At 35.2% G+C, this 19,038-nt stretch overlaps 1 protein-coding gene across 2 annotated transcripts in view; it reads right to left on the bottom strand.

Moving 5' to 3' along the window:
- Ubce2h (ubiquitin conjugating enzyme E2H) overlaps positions 1-19,038 on the bottom strand; it is a 34,321-nt gene that overhangs the window by 11,634 nt on the left and 3,649 nt on the right. For both annotated transcript variants that reach the window (XM_070296533.1, XM_070296535.1), the window contains exon 3: positions 9,022-9,098. In XM_070296533.1, coding sequence (XP_070152634.1) covers positions 9,022-9,098 — 77 coding nt within the window. The remainder of the gene's footprint in view (positions 1-9,021; positions 9,099-19,038) is intronic.

Here is a 19,038-nt window from a genome sequence, read left to right as displayed (position 1 = left end):
ATCTTCCATTTATAAAATAAACTTTGTACGGAAAAAAAAAATTACGATAAAAAAAGTTTTAGCAATTTCGCACAAATACGATAAACTTTGACCGTTAATAAATCGTTTTTAAACGTAAATTCACATACAGGCTCTGGATTTAATCCAATGTTAATTCGTCCGATCAATTCATTTATGATCGATTCTACAAAATTACGAGACGTTATGCACGAATAATTTCCAATATGACGCAAGCACAGCTTCGGCGTAGAAACTAGGTCGAGTAGAATTCTCATCAAAAAAGATCTAAATTTTTTGTATCGAGTGAAAAAAAAAGTAGATCGCCATTTTTCATCGGTTTCAGCCGTTTTAATAAACGCTAACTCTTATCATTGATACTGCTTGCATCCGCAGATCAAAAGAAATAACCGAGATAAAAATCTTCTTGAGAGCATATGCTTATATATAATCTTTAATGTCGATAACAAAATTATATATGATAAAACTTTACAACATAAATATAATAAATTATGTTGAAACCTCAAACTGTCTGAAATAGAAATCTTAAAGAAATAAATCATTAGAGATTAAGAATACAGAGGAATAATTTATATTACTGATTATATGTTTGTGAGTTTGCGGTTCAATGTCTGATAAGTTTAAAAATAGACGAGATACTTTTCCTTCGATAATTCTAATTAAAAGGTCATTGACGCGTCTGCGCGAGCGTGTATGTAACGAGATGGATAGCTTCCCAAAGATTAAAGTCATCGGGCTATGTAAACAATTTTTCTCTCTCGCCGAATCCATGTGCAAACGGTTCATTGGAAAAACGAACGGTGTGAAACAAGCATAAAGTTCCCCCAAGTCGCATAACGTGGCACAGAAACGGAGTTATTATTTGACACCAGTCGATAAGCAAAGTCGTCCAACTTTTTTATCTATAGCTGAATATATATAAAAACTTTATTCATTATATACTTCTACATAAATTACGTAGATACTTCTACATAAATTTACAAAGTAGATTCTTCTTTAACCTTCATGAGAGAGAGAGAGAGAGAGAGAGAGAGAGAGAGAGAGAGAGAGAGGGAGATGTCTTTATTCATTGCGTAACTTTCCAATTTGCAACATCAAATGATTTGTAGAGTAATTCAGTTTGTTAAGAAAATTGATTGAAATGACGAATGAAGAGAAAATTGATGATGAAATCTATATTATAATAAACATTTCTCGCGATTGAACAAATCGTCGTTCCTGTATTGATCATCATCCTTACAAAGTTACACAATAATAATAGCTCGTCGTCATCATTTTCTCGAAACCTCACGATTCGATGAAATCGATCGTATTCCCTCTTGGATGAACGTAATTGAATCACATCGAATTCATGTCAATACATCAAGATATACTTCTTTGCGAGAAAATTCCACAAACTTGATTGCTTGAATCGTGGAATCGTCGTTGAAAATTTTTCAACGACGAGATATAGTTCGCTGAAAGGACATCAATGTCAATCTCAAAAGAATAAAAATGAAAAGGAGAAAAATGAATAATTATGTGACGGAGTTCCATGAATAAGAACCTCGATTTCTGCGTAAATGCGCGACGATCGTAATTCCACAGTGAGTTCTACATAAATCCTTCTGATCTACTTTTCCGCTCGACGACAAACATTTGCGCTTCAAGAATTTCCTGAACTCAAGGATTAGACGAGAATACGACATCGGGAAATATCCGCTTCGCTAACGACGTAGGCTAATTGGACCTTGCCACTGCTTAACGACGCACCAAACTCAACAGAGGTAGATTAGGATTTACTTGTATAAATTCAGAAACTGTCCACGATGACACGTGTATGTCTTCGATCTTGAGTTAATTAGAAATTAACTCAAGATAATTAGAAATTATAAATAAAATATAAATCTTTGAAAAATAATCGGCTGATATCGTCTGCGAAGTTTCCAACGCGAGAAATTTTATCGCGTATATATTAGTTTACGCAATACTCTTGTGTGTGAATTAAAAAGTGACAATTAGAAACGATATTTATTTACAATTAAAACAGCGAAAATACATTCCCAAAATGGGAATGTAACTAAAATAAAATGACTCATTATAGATATAATTAATATCACGAATGTTTTTAAATGTCACGTCAATATTCGGCGAGATTTCATAATGACGAAATGATCGTATTCGATTTTCGATTACTGTGATTTTAACATCGAATGTTAATTATTTTCCCTAATGGAACGTGGAACACAGCAACGGCATTCTATAGTGATGCACATCTGACAATGAGCGCGACTGCTCCGAGAAAGTTTGCAACGTGATAGAGCAATGTGGAGAATTGGCAGAGAATTATTAATGGAATCGGAAGGATTGCCACCAGAGACAGAGTATGCCCCGGTTTGTCAACCGCCTGTTTGAAGATTGCATATATAATTTCAGTATAACCGCATTAAAATTATCCGTCCGCGATTCAATGACGACAAATAGCGTGCAAAAGATGACGCTTTCCGGAGTGCATTTTGTTGTAGACAAGTCACAGTGATATTTGCGTAAGGACGATGCACCGATCGCGTGTGGAAAAATATGCTTCACCGAAACATCGTTTTGATACCATATAATCAGACTGATAAAAAAAAAAAAAAAAAAAGATATCGGCGAAAAATATAAAATTAAATTAATGACAGACACAATTCGCAATAATAGTTCCACGTTTTTCTTCTTCAGATCACTGTTAAAAAAAAAACAATTGAGTTTAAAGTTATTTCTCGATTCAAACAATGCGCAATTGAAAGGAAAATTCAATTAGTCCCTCTGCCTCTCTTCCTATTCCCGACGTATTTCAAGAGACACATTACCTCGCCTCGCCTTGAAGCGAAGCATCCTATATATTTTACGGAATACAGCCGGTGCGGGTTACATTCCCGTAACTCTCTTAACAATCATAGTATAACAGAGCCAAGTCTCCTAGGGCGAGGAGAATCCTCGGGCGTGTTGAGGCATCGCGCTAAAATGGGTCACCGCGAAGCCGGAGACCACCGTATCTCCGATATATAACATCGTCAATCGCTCGTTTACAACCATTCCCAAACCACCCCATAACGCTTTGTGCACTAAAGTGTATCGTATTTACCTACGTGGTAAACCGTCGCGGAATATCGTCGCCGAAACGTTGCACATGACTGAGTAAATTAATTCTCCCGATCTACCGATTCTCGCGTTATAGAAGCGCTTTAAGGATTTATATCTCAAATATTAGGATCTCGTATACTTCAGACATTCTAGCGAGTCTCGTATATAGGATTCTTCGAGAAATTTAAATTTGAATTTCTGTTCGGTGAGAAAATTGTTAGAAATATCTCTCGATATGTGAACAGTGCTTAAAGCAATTCCTCATTGTGGGGCTCAATCTTATCAACGTGCGTTTTTTACCGGTCTAATAATAATGCGACACGTGTCGCAAGAGACACGGTATCAGTGCAATTTGTTTAGAGCATTACGTATTTAAGTTGTACGATATTTTTGACGTTATCGGTACGCTATCGGCTTCAACAAAATATTCTCAACAAACTACGATTTCGCACAAACTAATACAATATTTAAAATTTTTAACACAATTTAATGCATTAAAAATGACTATTTCTGTACCTCGTAATAAATATAAACCATCTAACTAAATGACTAACTAACAATAAAATGCGACAGGAACTGATTAATCAAATAGCAAACAGCCGCGCCTAAGCATCTCATTATGCAGGAAGCTTTCCATGCATCCGTTTGCATGCGTAACGTGCAGACGACATATATATTATTGCAGAAACTATCGACAAGCGCAAGGGAGATGAAAAGAATACCTACGGTTTTCTTTCACTCATTCACTTACTCTCTGTGTCCCTCCCTCCCTCCCTCCCTCCTTCCCTCATTCACTCTCTCTTTCTCTCCCTTGCCGGCAGAAAATAAAGTAATCTTATCATTCAATAATCTTTGGCCTGGTTCGACGAGCAATTACTTTTCTTCAAATGGGATAATTGCCGCTTTGAGAAATGACACGCGTCGCACGATTTCGTTTCGATACGATCACAATCGCATGTAGGCGACGTAGATACTCGTGAGTTAATCATTATGAGTCGTATATTTTTTATTTTACGTTATTTTCATTTCACAATCGTTAATTGAGAAATTTTTAGACATTCAGTTATTGATTTTATTCGCTCGCGGTATATCGAGATTAAGATCATTGATGTAATAAAATGCGATACGTGAATTATTTTAATTGGGAAAGAATAAATATTTTTTATTTTATTAAACAAAATTAGTAAAACTAGACCGTGGGAAAATAAGATAGATAAAGAAACTAAATTTGTAGAAATGAAAATAAGAGAGTCTATCTAATATTTTCTGCAAAAATTACAGCTGTGAAAATTTAGCTTATCGATGATGTTAATATTAACGTTTGTTACGCCAATCTTACGATAGTTGGCAGTAATTAACTGCATTGTAATATAAATGAAAATTTTTTTCTTTTAACGCAAGCGAGACCTCTTACGAAATGATGATTGGGCAAAATTGTAGAAACTTTTGCGCACGCCTCCGATATATATTTTAAATGAAGCCGGCAGCCGTTCAAGGGCTCCGATACATTAATACAGAGTCAAGGTGAACGCATTATGCAATCTTAAAGCGTGATTAAGACTAAAGCGAAAAGCGGCGAGAACGCAATATCGATACCGAGTGAAACATTTATTCGTATTCTAAACACGAGCGCTAAATATATATTCCATCTTTTGCCTCTGTGAAACGTAGATTTTTTTATACATATCATTTCTAACAAATAGCGAAATATATGCATTGCGCGTTATGCAACTCTTTATTTCGTTGTGCGATTATAAAGTAAATATCTATGCTAACTCTAAATATGCAAAATACGTTTAGACAAATAAAACTGTTAAACCGACAGATTTAAAAATCCAACGCGTGCATACAATATACAGAGATATACGTGTCGTAAATTCAATCATTTAGATTACCAGAGATATCAGAAGCCGGGTCTTCTTATTAAAGTATATAATTTGTAATATCGATATTGGTCCGATTCGTGTAATTAACAATTCTGCGGCAATTATATCGTTCGAAACAGATTATATGCATATTATATATGTTGAAATAAATTTTATTGCCTTATTCGCACGAATATCGCACGTTGTATATGCAAAATTACATTTTTATCTCATAATCCGACGGAATCTATCGAAACAGATACGAAACATCTGCAGTTTCTTTCTCAATCGAATCACGTATATAATATTATCCGGCACACATTTCGTTCGTGAAAAGCGTGACGGTAAATACAATAGAGTTTCATTTCTCTTTAATGAATTTCATTTATATATAAATTCTGAAGAACGACCTCAAAATTTATGAACCCTTCACTTTTTACAAGTTCTGTAAAACAAAATTAAATTTTATAATTTAATCAAAACAAAATTTTCGTTAATAATAAGCTACTCAAAACAATTAGTATATTCACAAACAATACTTTGCCCAATTCTCATCGTTCGATGAGAAAGCACGTCGTGTAGTCACGAATCTCTCGCGGTTTATGCCACAGAAGTTTGAATGCAACAGAAGAGAAGCTGTTATGCCGAAAATTATTCTTTGTTCATCATCCTGCAGTTTGCCATTCGCCAAATCTATTTTCAACGCTTGTGTGTAGAGCGCGAATTTAATTCATGTTCGAGCGCTAATAATCCACCGAAACGATTCTCGATCGGAATTTGATAATTATCTTCAATTAATAAAATCGCGGAGACTTATTGACTCGTGTAGATTTATGCGGTAAGTTTTGTAACGAGATATGACACAAAAAATGCTGCTGTGTAGTTATATATAAATATATATATTTTGTAATATATGTAAATATATTAAAAATGTATATATATATGTATAAAATATATATATATGTATAATATATAATTATATAACAGAACAAAAAGAGATTGCAAAGATATTCAAACACATATGAGATTGTCGAACAGCATGAAATGAGAATAACCAACACTAATTTAGCAATTCCGAAGTGAAAGTATTAATGTTCTACATGTATACGAAATTGCGAGGAATATTTAATAGCGATCCAAAATAATTGAATGAACAAATTGAACAGTTTGTGTTTTAATATTGTACGTTTAACATTGCAGCTATATTCGAAATCCTATATTCAAAGGGATTTATTTATATAACTTTTAAAAGATTAAATATTCTGAAAATGTAAGAGAAAACAATTGTATTGTAATTAGCTGCAAAAATATGAAAAAATAATTTCGCTAATATAGTTGAAAAGAATTAGCGCCTGACATGCGGCGCGATCTGTTTAAAACATTATCTAAAAAAGTTGTTTCATTAGCGTAAACTTATGTAAGCTTCTCTCGTAATATGCTTTGTTGTATTTCAAATACCTGTTTCATATACCTGTTTCCAGAATTTAACCGAAATTAAAACCACTAAAAAAAAAAAAATACGTGAGCAAGCAATTATTTTATTTCTCGTTTAAAAACAAATCAACATTGATTCGATATATTTCAATAATTTTATAATTGCACAAGACGAGGTTCAAATATCGCTCGACAAGTTGTAGAGATACAGTTATGTGTCCTTTTTTTCTCGTAATTAAAATACCAACTATATTCCATGAATATATGCGCTTTCATCTATCTTGCGATTGGAAAATGAACGCATGTAAACGAACTCGCACGCACCTGCAGCTGCATCATTTGCCGAGAGGGTTGTCTGAAACACGATCTGAGTTACATCGTTCCGGGGGTAGTTCGATGATACTAATTCGTCGACGGCGGCAAGTGAAGAGTGGCTGGACAAGCGAAGCCGTACACGCGTATATAGAGAAAAAAGAGAATACATAAAATTGATTATGCAATTACGAGCTACAGCGACCGATCGCGGAAGACGAAATAATCGAGTATTCTGTATTATCAACACCGCATTAACATCCAGACCCAGAAACGGCCAAGTAAGATCTTCTTAATCTATCGCAAGTTCTACAATTAGTGGATTCGAAAACAGATGCGAAATTTAAGAATAAATTAACGTTTAATTTTTGCTCCAAAAAATTACATTTGCATAACCTTCAAAAATAAGATAACATGTGGATAAACATTAAGAAAATGCAAGGTGTATTTTTTTAATGTACCATAAATATACATAATTTTAATATAAAAAAATTTTTTAATAGTATTTTAACAATGTAAGCAATAAAATATTAGAATGAGAAACGACATTAATATTCCAATCATAAGTTAAAAATATCATACTATATTTTATAATTTTTTTTCTACTCCAGCTTTCGAATCTTGTACAGATCTTTTGCGTATTTTAGCGATACGTAAGGCACAATGGCATCGAATCCGATTACGTTGAATATCACGTTTTCTACAATTTGTTCGAGCAATCCAGGCAAAGATTATCCTGCGTTCTGCCGCAAATCTAACATATCTCGTCAGGGTAAAAGCCCCAGTCTGGTCTTAAGCAAATGAAGTTATACTCGCGGATGCAGCTGCGCCGTTTCAAAGGATCTATCCGAAACGCGATCTAATTTAAAGAGTTTACGAACGAAGGCAATCGCGCGATTTCAACTGATTTACCGGCGCGATCTGAGGATCAAGAAACTTTCATCTTCGAACGGCTTGCTTTCCACCGTGGCAAAGCGAAATTCATTACTCGCGATTGTAGAATTTCAATCGACCCGCTAAAGTGAGCACACAGCAAATTGATGAAATCACGAATCCGTAAATTTGTTTCGTTCAATGCGAAATGACGATTTCTTTTTCTTCTCAAACAACAACAAAATTCAATCTCGCAGCTTACAATTTATCATCCTATTTTATGTTGATCATCACGATTTCGATTTATTCCTTCGCGATTTAAATTGAAGAAAAAAGTTCGATTTTACGAATCGTTTTTGTGCGATAAAGATTTATACAAATATAAATTTTTAATTCCCGCGATAATCTCTTTTTTAACCGCTGTCTACGAAACAGTCCGCAACCTATTTGTATTATCCATAATAAACGGATAAACACACACAGCCATGTCGTTATCTTCGACATGATCTGCTTTAAAACGTCCTCTTAGGAACAGCTGTGTGTGTATTTTTGGTCGAGTCAAGGAACTTCCTTTCGCGGAATCGATAATATGCTTCACACGTATGTCTAGCAAACCGAGAAAATCGCAAGTACGAGACAGTTGCATAAGAGCATCCGGCTTTGAGAGATGCGCATGAACCTTGAAATATCATGAAGTGAAAACGTATGAAACGACTCTTGCCATCATGTTTTAATCATATTCTATCTTACGAATGCAAGTACAAAAATTTCAAGAAGCTTCACTTCATAGATTATAGTGTTTAATACAATTACAATAGAATTACAATAGAAACAAAGAGCATGCCAATTGATAAACTGCACGTGCTGTCAAACGTGTCAAGAAAATTCGTCAAATTACTAACAACCCAAATTATAAAGATAGTAATCGCGACGCGCATTTTCAAACGCGTATTTTAATTCCAGTAATAATATTAATAATAGCAATACAAGGTGATACGCAAGAAACTATAAAATTAAGCGTGACACCAAAAAAAAAAAAAAAAAAACAAAAAAAAACGCAAAGAACACCCATCGAGTATTGCATTAATGTGGCTTCAATGTCAGGTAAGATTGCAGTGATAAACATCTTTATCCGTAATTGCACTTTGCTGATTGCAAATCACATCGTATCTTATTTTGATTTATATATATGAAATTGAAATAAATTTTTTAACGAATTAAATTATAATATACTTAATTATCATTTTATGTAACTCAATTGAATGATTGAATTGCAAAAGAAATTGCATAATATAGAACAATTCAATATTCAAACGATCAATTCTAAATTGATGACCTCGAAAAAAATTTAGTTCCATATATCGCACTCGTTTCTTGTTTATAATATAGTATAAAAGTGAGATGGTATACTCACTGCCACGTGGACCGTAGAACTTGACGGAGAATTCATTTAGTCCCCCTAGGATTGTCACCTCGTGTTTGCTTTCTATTCTGTTTGGGATAAAGAAGTTAAGGAAAATCGTGTCTCTCTCTTTCTTCGTTTCGTCATATTTACGCATTCCTCTGCGCCTTTCTACGACGGGAGGGACAAATCACAGGTTAGCTGTCGACGGCGAGAAATGAGATAGTAATCAGTGTAACGATGCATTTGGAAAATTGAAACAGAGGTATAATAGAGAAGATGTAAAACTGTGCTACGGAGGCCGCGGCGGACCGTTACAGCCAGCATACAACTATCTAACCGGCACAATACACACACACACACACTCGAGTGACAATGCTAAACCGTATCATTTTTTTTTTCTTTCCTATTGTTTGTTTTGTTAAAATTTATACAACTCAAATATGAATTAGACTTGTAATGATATTATTAAACTACGCGGCTTAATTCTATCGCTTCATGCTAGCTCGTATCTTATATATCTGAATATAAACAAGAGCGTGTACGTAGCACGCGCGCATGTATATATAATTTTACAATATAAATTTAAAACGTGTAAAATTTTCTGTTACTTTTGATAATATAATTTCAATGATACAAAGTTCTTATATACGAATTATATCATGAAAAATAAACTTATAAATATTTAAATTTAAATTTACCATAATTTTTTGTAAATTGAAATTTCCAAAACATATGTATATATGTTCATAACTTGAAAAAAAAAATGGTTCTATATATTTTTAAAAAATTTCTTACCGATCTTATAAAGCATATTCTATTTCTAAAAAAGTTCGATAAATTAATTATTTGTTCAGGATAAATATATATTAAGAATCTGTAAAGAGAAATATTCTATTTCTGAAAAAAGTTCGATAAATTAATTATTTGTTCAGGATAAATAAATATTAAGAATCTGTAAAGAGAAATATTGCAATTTCATTTATCGCATGCGAAATTATGATAATTTAAGATCTATGCGTATAAAGAAAACACGCGCTTAAAAAGAATAGGGATTATAGGGGATGAACTCTCGCGCATACATACACACCATTAATCGAAACGTGCTAGCGGAGGTCGCTGGCACGCTTATCGCTTGTGTAAGAGTAAAACTTTCGATGCGTGCATTAGAAAGTGCTTATCTAAACGGCGTTTCACGTAGAAAAAAAAATGAGTTACCATTTTTCCCTCTCGGGAGACGCAACGCGAAACAAACTCTCCGTCGCGTATGAAACGCAAGCGCGGACTTTTTGACTGACGATTTATTTATATCGAAGCAAAAAGAGATGTCGTTTGGAAAAGTTTCGCAAAAATTTCAAACAAACGATTTCTTCGTCACAAAATTAAGTGATTAAATCGAAATATCCGTACAATCTAAAAGTGTCAAATTATTTGTTAAATTTCGCATTTACGATATAGCGCAATAATCTTGCGATTCTCGTGGTACGTTACTACATTGCGAAATTTATGAGTCATACATTTATCGGAAAATCTGTGCCGCGCGTGGCGCGGTAATAAAATCCATTTTAATTAAATTATTCAACAACCTCACCGTGCGCGCGAAAAACACGGAAGCATTTTTTCAACGCGCCGGAATAAAAATGTCAATTTGAAATCCTCGCGTCGCAAAGTAACGTAAAGCCTGCTGAAATATACAAATCAAACATGTACTTTCATCGTAATGATAGATTAATATCATAATGATTTTGACGCGCATTTGAATACATTTTTCACGTCTATATCTGTACATATATACGTAAAATATGTTGTAACAAAAATGTCATTTTATAAAATAGACGCTTATATCCTATCTTAAACCTTCGGGTTTTATCGATGTTAAAAGCGGCGCTTTTTTACAAGATAAAATACCATACTTGCAATTTTCTACCCCGCATCGTTTATGGAAAAGAAAATGATGAAAAAAAAGCAAGATCAAACGTGCGTGACGCGTAACACGCATGTTATCCGATAACCACTTTTCCTCGATGTTTTACAACGAACGGTTACAAGTCGTATTCGGTACGCGAACGGCTCTTTATTGCTCTCATCCGCAGGGGCAGATTCGAGAATTTTGTTATTCGCAAGATCACGTTCCGTGAACGTGCCCGATTTCACATAACCGTATTCTCAAACCTGTAGCGATGACGTTGTAAACACAAACGAACCCCTCGCGCAGCATCCATCGTCGCGGCGAACAATGAACGGATGCTCCGAGGAAATAAACTATGGTCGTGAATCGCACGTGGGTCTCGCCCCGTTTACACGCGCGCGGCTTACTCGTTGCGAAACGCGATAGCACGCCCTCGTCACGCGGCATCGATTTAAATAACTATACCTCTACCCCCACGTTTCATTCGGGGTGCTTCAGTCAAAGCTACAAGTTTCAATCCCCTATTATAATATCGAGTAAAGTATAAATTGTTATATTAAAATAATAACTTTATAATGTGTTACTTTTGACTTTTACTGTGGCTTTTCATCAACAAAGTTTTGTAAACTTTACAATCTCATAAATTTATGAAGACCATCTTTACCATTTTCAATTTTCTCTTTTTTCCACTCTCGTTTTTATGAATTTTATAATATATCTATCTTCCTAGTTTTACATCGTTGTTTCAATTAGATTAAAAGCCACGAATGAAACGAAATAAAAGCAACAGTCTTTTGAAAGGAACTTGAGCTTTTTAACTTCACGATAAAAACTGCAGTCTCTACTTCAAATAGAAATCCGCTTGGTATCTGTCCCGGTGGCGAGACGCGACAGAGGTAAAATATGCAGCGTTCGGAAAGTATAAAGGAAAATTTCGTGACGGAAGGGAAGGAAATCGCGTCGGGATTCCCGCGCGCGTTCGCATTTCGATTCGAGCCAATATCTCATCGCGAATCATCGAATAATCGCTTTTCTCCGCGTACGTGAGTTATCATTATCGAGAGAAAGAGAGAGAGGGGCAACATCGGCGCATACTGAAAGTCGCATAGTTACTTTTTCTGGCACGAAATCCGCAATCACAGTTGGCCTTTCCCCAACGATACTCTCCTATTATATCGTAGAATAATGGAGATATCATCTCGCGTGTACGTCTCATCAAACGATCATCTCTATTCATATGCTCTAATACACACGGCTGAATTAACCGCGGCAAGCATCCTGTTACGAGTGACATGTGCGTCTGACAGACGCGCATCCAGCGTGCGTGATTAGAGAACAAATAGCTTCCGTACTTGAACGTTGAACATTGACATCGAAAAGCTGGAAATTGAAAAATCGACGGAAACAAATTACTCATCGTGTATAAAAAGTATCAGATATATCGAGAGATAAATAAATAATATTTGTTTTGAAAATCTTTATAATTCAATTTACATTTTAATTTCGAGTGTTTACTTTCACCCGGTGTTACGTATATGATAAACGCGATGTATTTGAAAATACAAAACGAGGAATTGAAGGAGAAAATTATTTATTTCGGAGTCAATTAACGGTAATCGATGTCTCGCATACGCGAATGCGATAAATTACGCGAAAACAAACTCACGCATCGACGAACGGGTGAGATGCTTTGCAACGATACACGGTAACACAATCCCGGGATACATTGTACGAAATGAGCGCAACGTTTAATCCAATTGAACGGTACGCCCGCGTCGAAATTGTTCGAACGGAAGTCTCTAACGGCTATAAGGATTTCACATTCCCATCGGTGGAGCTGCAATACGCAAGATACACCATAAACGAACAGGGACGACGGAACGAAAACGATTGCTCAATCACCGGGGGACCGTTACATTCTCTCTTGCCCGCGCAATGTTGCTGTTTACAATGTTGAACGAGCCGAGGACGCGTCCGCCTTTCTTTTCACATCTACATATCCCCCCTACTATCTAACGTCCGTATATATTACTCTAATGCCCCTTGATCGAACGGTTTTCGCAATTCTTTTTCATTTATCTTCCTCAATATCATGGTTATATATCAAAATAAAAAAGTCAAAGCTAGATAAGAAGTCAAGAGTCTAGATTTATGTTTCAGAAAATTAAAAAGGAAAAAGCCAAAGAGAGAGAATCTAATTTTGATTGAAAGTAGATAAAATGAATTAGATAATAAAATTATATAATAGATCAAATAAACACATTTATAAATATTAAATATATATTAAATATTAAATACATTCGAATGAAACATAGACTGACAATGAGACTTTTATGGAACAACGATCTTAGTCCACATTTCATAAAAATATATATACTATATATATATATATATATATATATATATATATATATATATATATATATATATATAAGATAGAAATTTGAACACAAAATATAACACAATTAAATATAACACAATATAGAAAAAAAATCCAGGAAAGAAAAGCAGAAATAATTAATTGCGATGAAAGTTAATGACGTAGGAGGTATCAACGAAGTAAACCTTCTGCTTTCTAACGTAAGTTAATATAAATTATGTTTGAATCGGAAACACGACTACATAGGTAGAAGATAGAGAGTGCGATAGGTGAAATGTTTGCCAAGCAATTGCCGAACCGTTGGAATCACGAGATGCGTAATAAAAGAGATTTCATCTTCTAACGTGCAGCATTTTACAACCGTTAAGAGAAAAAACGAGGGGAAGGAGGCACCTTTTCGCAGAAAAGGGGATTCGATTTCTAATTCCACAATGCGATAAAAAATAAAAAAAAAAGCGCAAACGAAGCTTTGCGATAAAAATTATCAACTAGCGGAAGAAAAATTGTATTTCTCTCTTTCATCTCTCCGATGTTATTTTTCTCTCGATGAAAGACAATGCTCTTCGATAGATTCAGCAAGAAGAAATATAGTTTAATATTATTATTTCAAGTACAAAATAACTCTAATTAAAAAATTATAAAATAGAGAAAAAACATGCAAGAGAAATGTTCTTTCTATTTGTAAAATGTCATCGATATATTCTCGCTGTTAATATGTTCTATATATTTTCCGTAAGAGACGAGACGATGCGATGCATTACCGTTTAAATAATCGCACATGCGGAAAGATCTTCAACTGGATGGCCGATTATCCGCAAAAAAGCCGCAAGCGAGATGACCCGCATTTTTACGGCGCGCCCATTCGTTAATTAACATTATACGCGCAAAACACGCGTAACCCACTCAACGATACGCACCTCGCGATGAAACCGCAACGTGATAATCTATCCTATTCCACTCGTGTATACGCAAAAGCGCTCTCCCTCTCTCTCTCTCTCCTTCCTTCTCTCTATCGAGTATTTCGTTAATTACAACATAATTGATTTTAATATGATTTCGGGGGCATTGGATACACAAAGAGACTTCTCCATGCGCGTATATCCCAAATTACATTATCCGCAAAATCTATCCGCGTTGTAATGGTCACTTCGATCCCGTCGGGATTCATATCAATGTGATTTATCGCGATCGAGTATAACCCGGACGAACCCGCCGTCGCCGCTAGACGAATCTGAGGAACAATACCGTTGGATCGTTTCGCGATTAACGGATTGCGGTTGATTCCGCTTCGCTTGAAACGAATATCAATTTACGACGCGTACAATTATCGCGAGTACATTTAGGATGCTTAAATATAGGCAGATATAGATTTTATAAAAATCGCTATTAAGTAAGAAAAATCGTAATAAAAAATAAACAAAGCGTGTATAATCCTCAATATAAAGATGCTCTCGAGTAAAAAAAATATATATATATCCTCCAGATTTTATTATCATTATTATAAATTTTAAATATATATATATCGGAACACTGATGCTCGTATTAAAGGGGTATCTCCTATAAAACGGAGTTATTATCGTTATACTTGACAATCTATACTATATATAAAAGACCAATTATCCGTACGCTAAGTATTGGAAATACACTGTGGTTGAGGATAGTTATAAAGCTTCAAAGAAAGTATATGACGTTAACTCGGCGTATACTTTTAAGCGACAAATAAGTATTGCGTAACAAGCGATAATCCTATATAAGCGGCTTAAACTGTACTCGACGAGAGCGAGGTATGAGAGAAAGCGAGAAATTTATCTCTAATAAAGATCCGCATCCTTAATTATTATATATCCGCGCGCGCGCGTATTGCGTGGAGCGCAAAAGCGCGGATCGTGCATTCTGTTGCACACAATCGTCTCGGGGAGCGCGCGACTTCCCACAAAACGCGCGTACATCATCGACATTAAACGAGGGACGCGGCTAATTACTCTAATTAGATACAATCCACGATGTGCGCAAAAGGATTCGACATCGGAAAACGTTAGGAATAAACGTCGTAAGTCGCTCTGTTTACGGCTCGCATCCATTTCCGTCATACTAAAAGGCCTTGAGACGATCATTGACAATCCGCGTATCGCGTTTTCCCATATACAATGCGTCTCAGGATTATTGTATTTTTTCTCGACTTGCGTTTCAACGAAAAAAAAGAAGTGCAGACCTTTTCAACGTATGCAAGAGTTTAGTAGAGCAATTTTCAAGAATGTAAAAAAAAAAAGAGAGAGAGAGAAAATAAATGCTAAAATTTAACTTTTCAGTTTATTTGCTAACTAAAACTTTACTTCGTTAAATTTTAATATAAAAAGTAGAAAGTTTTTATAATTTTCAAGGAATTTTCCACAAACTTAAAATTACTCAACGCTCTTTCTCCGCTCTTAAAATATCTCTCGGTCAGTCTAAAACATCCTGGATACAGGATGAAACGATCGGAACTTCCCACGCGGTTACGCAGCAAAACGCAAGGTCCCCCTCGTTGGTATCTTCGCTTTTGCGGCATCGTAAGCGACGCAGATTCGCATGCATGGTACGGGAGAAGGGAAAAACAGAAAACGCAGAAGCAAGACAACGACGACGACGACGGTGGGGGAAGCGCGGTAAGGTCGATCAGCTGGTGAACGAACAAAGCAGCGAGGAAGGAAGACAAAGAGTGCACGCGCGTCGGTGTGTAGTCAGGAGGAGAGGAGGTTTGTACGCGAAACTTTGTAATTCAGCTGAATATATAAAGCATGTGTATAAAGCACGGACGTAGGCGAATTCACCGAGCGGCCGAGCAAAGTGGGCCGCAACTTTTACGCGCCGATGCTCTCGCCATGGGAGAAATAAGGAAAAAAAAAAAAAATATCAGGACAGTGTTTTCGCGCGTGTTTATCCCTTTAAAGTATGTGAGGAATAGGAATCTCGTAGATGAAAATACGAGAGATTATTACGAATCGATTTTTAAATATATGTTATACTGTGATTAATGCAATTATTTTTCAAAAGTATCATCATTTCAAATAACAAATTAAATTAAATTTATCTTAGTCAATGCTATTACACAAGCACGTGATTCAATCGCGAAACAACTATCGTTGAGAGGAAGAAAATGATGATTCAACGTGCAATGATCTTTCGCGTAAAATCGCGATTATCACGTATATAAAAATAAAATGATAAAAGTCTGGAGAGAGAGAGAGAGAGAGAGAGAGAGAGAGAGAAACAAAGTGGAATAGCAAACACAGCGAGCAGGACTTAAAATAAACTAACTGGTCGCTGCTATGACTAATACATCGTTTGCCGTGCAAACGAAAGACTTTCCAGAAACTCTAAAACGCACCAGCGGAACAAACGCGAACGCGGACGCATCCAATTTGTTTCGCTCGTCGAGGCGCTTGCAACATTAATACATGCTTCAACGCAGCGTAATCGATATCATGCGGGACGAGAAAAAGAGAAAAAAAAAAAAAACTGACATTGTACGAAGAAGGCATCATCATTATTTAAAGTCGATATACATTTTGCAATTTCTTCATTTACTGAAAAATTAATTTTATATTAATCCTAAAGCGCGACCGTGGAAAAATTTTTAGCCGCTAATTCCAACAAAACGCATCACTCCGCGTATTCGTTTTGACCAGAGAAACTTGCGTTCGAAATCCATCGCTTTTCAAAAACAAACGATTCGTTCGAACAGAGCGTATCGTGCTCTGCGCACTTCGCGAAATAAGAGAGATATCGCGTGATTTAAGGTCAGTTTATACGCCGCTAACGATTCATATTCGTTCGTCTCATAATCAGTTTAGAGATATTAAGAGCCGTGTCCGTTATATGACTTCAAAATATTGCGAAATCGTAAACATCTACTCATTTCTACTTACTGTGATGCGCCGGTAAATCACGAGGACAATATCGCTAAGTGATGTTTAAATATGAATTTTAAAATATATTGCTCGCGTGTATCATGCGCCGTTTGATTATTCCAGTGTCTTATCACGATAAACAAAGAATATATTTATCAGTAGCTGACAATGAGTAAATTCCGGTACGCCGTCCTCTTTGAGATAAAGCGAATGTTCTTCGACTAGCGCGATGTTTTTCAATCGCGAAAATGTAATCATCCAATATAAAGCAGAATTCCTTACTCCAATATTTCCCTATGCACAATTTTTCATGTACAAAAAAATATCTTATAAGAAGAAATAAAATTATTCTTCTGAAATTAATAAATTTAAAACATATATAAATAATAATAATAATAATAATATATATATATATAAATAATTTGTTATTTACAATCTGATTTTAATTATCTTATTATTTAAAAAGTGTGGAATGTGATATTTAAATTTCAATTCCACACTTTTTAAATAATAAGATAATTAAAATCACATTGTAAATAACAATCTATTTTATATAATAGTTTCTAATGACTCCATTCTCTATACATTTTCACTTCATTTTACATTCATTGAATATCGAGAGAGAAAAATCCATGATAATTTTAAGGTAAAAATCGAAGAAACGATTGATCAAACTCTTTTGCCGGTAATACGTATAACATTGTCATTCTCCCCGCAAATACGTATCGTAATAATATCGTAAGAAAAGATGCAGCTATTTCTCATATTTCTACATCTTATTTAGCCGTAACCTCTGTCGAGAATCCGACTTTAATACACCGTTCGAAAGGACTAACGAGCTCGCAGGGAGGTGCTAGCAAATTGGATTATCAAGCCGTGCGAGATATTCCACCTGTTATGAATATCAGCGAATACAGGACGGTGTTATGGTAAAATTAAGCGTGATGAGAGAAGGTGACGTGTATGTATATATATATATTGTATATATATCGATTAGAGGTATGCATCTCTCGTACTTATTCTACGCACGCTTGTATACAAGAATAATCTCGATATGCCACGTGTTCGCGGCTTGATACGACACGATCTACGCATTTCGCAAAGACTTCACCGGCCAAGAAACGACGAATGTGCATGTTGTTTACGTTTGATTCATAATATCTCGCAGTTAGAATAAAACGCGCGCGTTCGCGACTCGAAAATTCCACTTTCGAGCATCCACGTAAAATAATTAGCTATATCGATTCTGTAGATTGAAACGAAGATATCCTTCGAATTAAGCAGAGGTGTCCGCTATTAGAATACTCATTTATTACTTGTTAATTTTTTTAAATTTTAACCTTACTCGCTCCGATTGTAATCGTCATTTTCGGGCCTTTTATGCGCTATGTGTCTTCATTTTTCTGTTTCCTTTATATATACGCCGTGTTTCGGCAATGTATAATAATATCGTAACGCTAGAGTAATGTGTGATATGTAAATGCGCTGTAAATTTCGCTTGCTTGCTCGAAATGATTCTCTCGGGTATGATAATTAAATGTACGATATATTTTTCGAGGTGTATATTGATTCGTTCCTATATATATATATATCTCTCTCTTTCTCTCTCTGAATTATTTTCTCGCCACTCTATAATAAATCCCGACTTTCGAACCCGCGCGTTGCATTTATCATGAATAAAAGAATTATATATTACCGATGCGCTATCGCTCGTGCCATATAAAAAATCTGGTAAGGCATATAAAAAGAAGAACCGAGATATATCGAAGTAGCGAGAATTGAAGCACGCTCTCTTCGCTTTGTAGATGAATCGAGATAATAAATAAAAACGTATCGCGAGATTACGATAT

Source organism: Polyergus mexicanus, unplaced genomic scaffold (assembly GCF_030449975.1).
Source record: "Polyergus mexicanus isolate NDT 795.1 unplaced genomic scaffold, iyPolMexi1.0 SCAF_5, whole genome shotgun sequence".
Taxonomy (NCBI): domain Eukaryota; kingdom Metazoa; phylum Arthropoda; class Insecta; order Hymenoptera; family Formicidae; genus Polyergus; species Polyergus mexicanus.
Note: the sequence above shows the minus strand (reverse complement) of the source record. Positions and strands in the feature narration are given on the sequence as shown.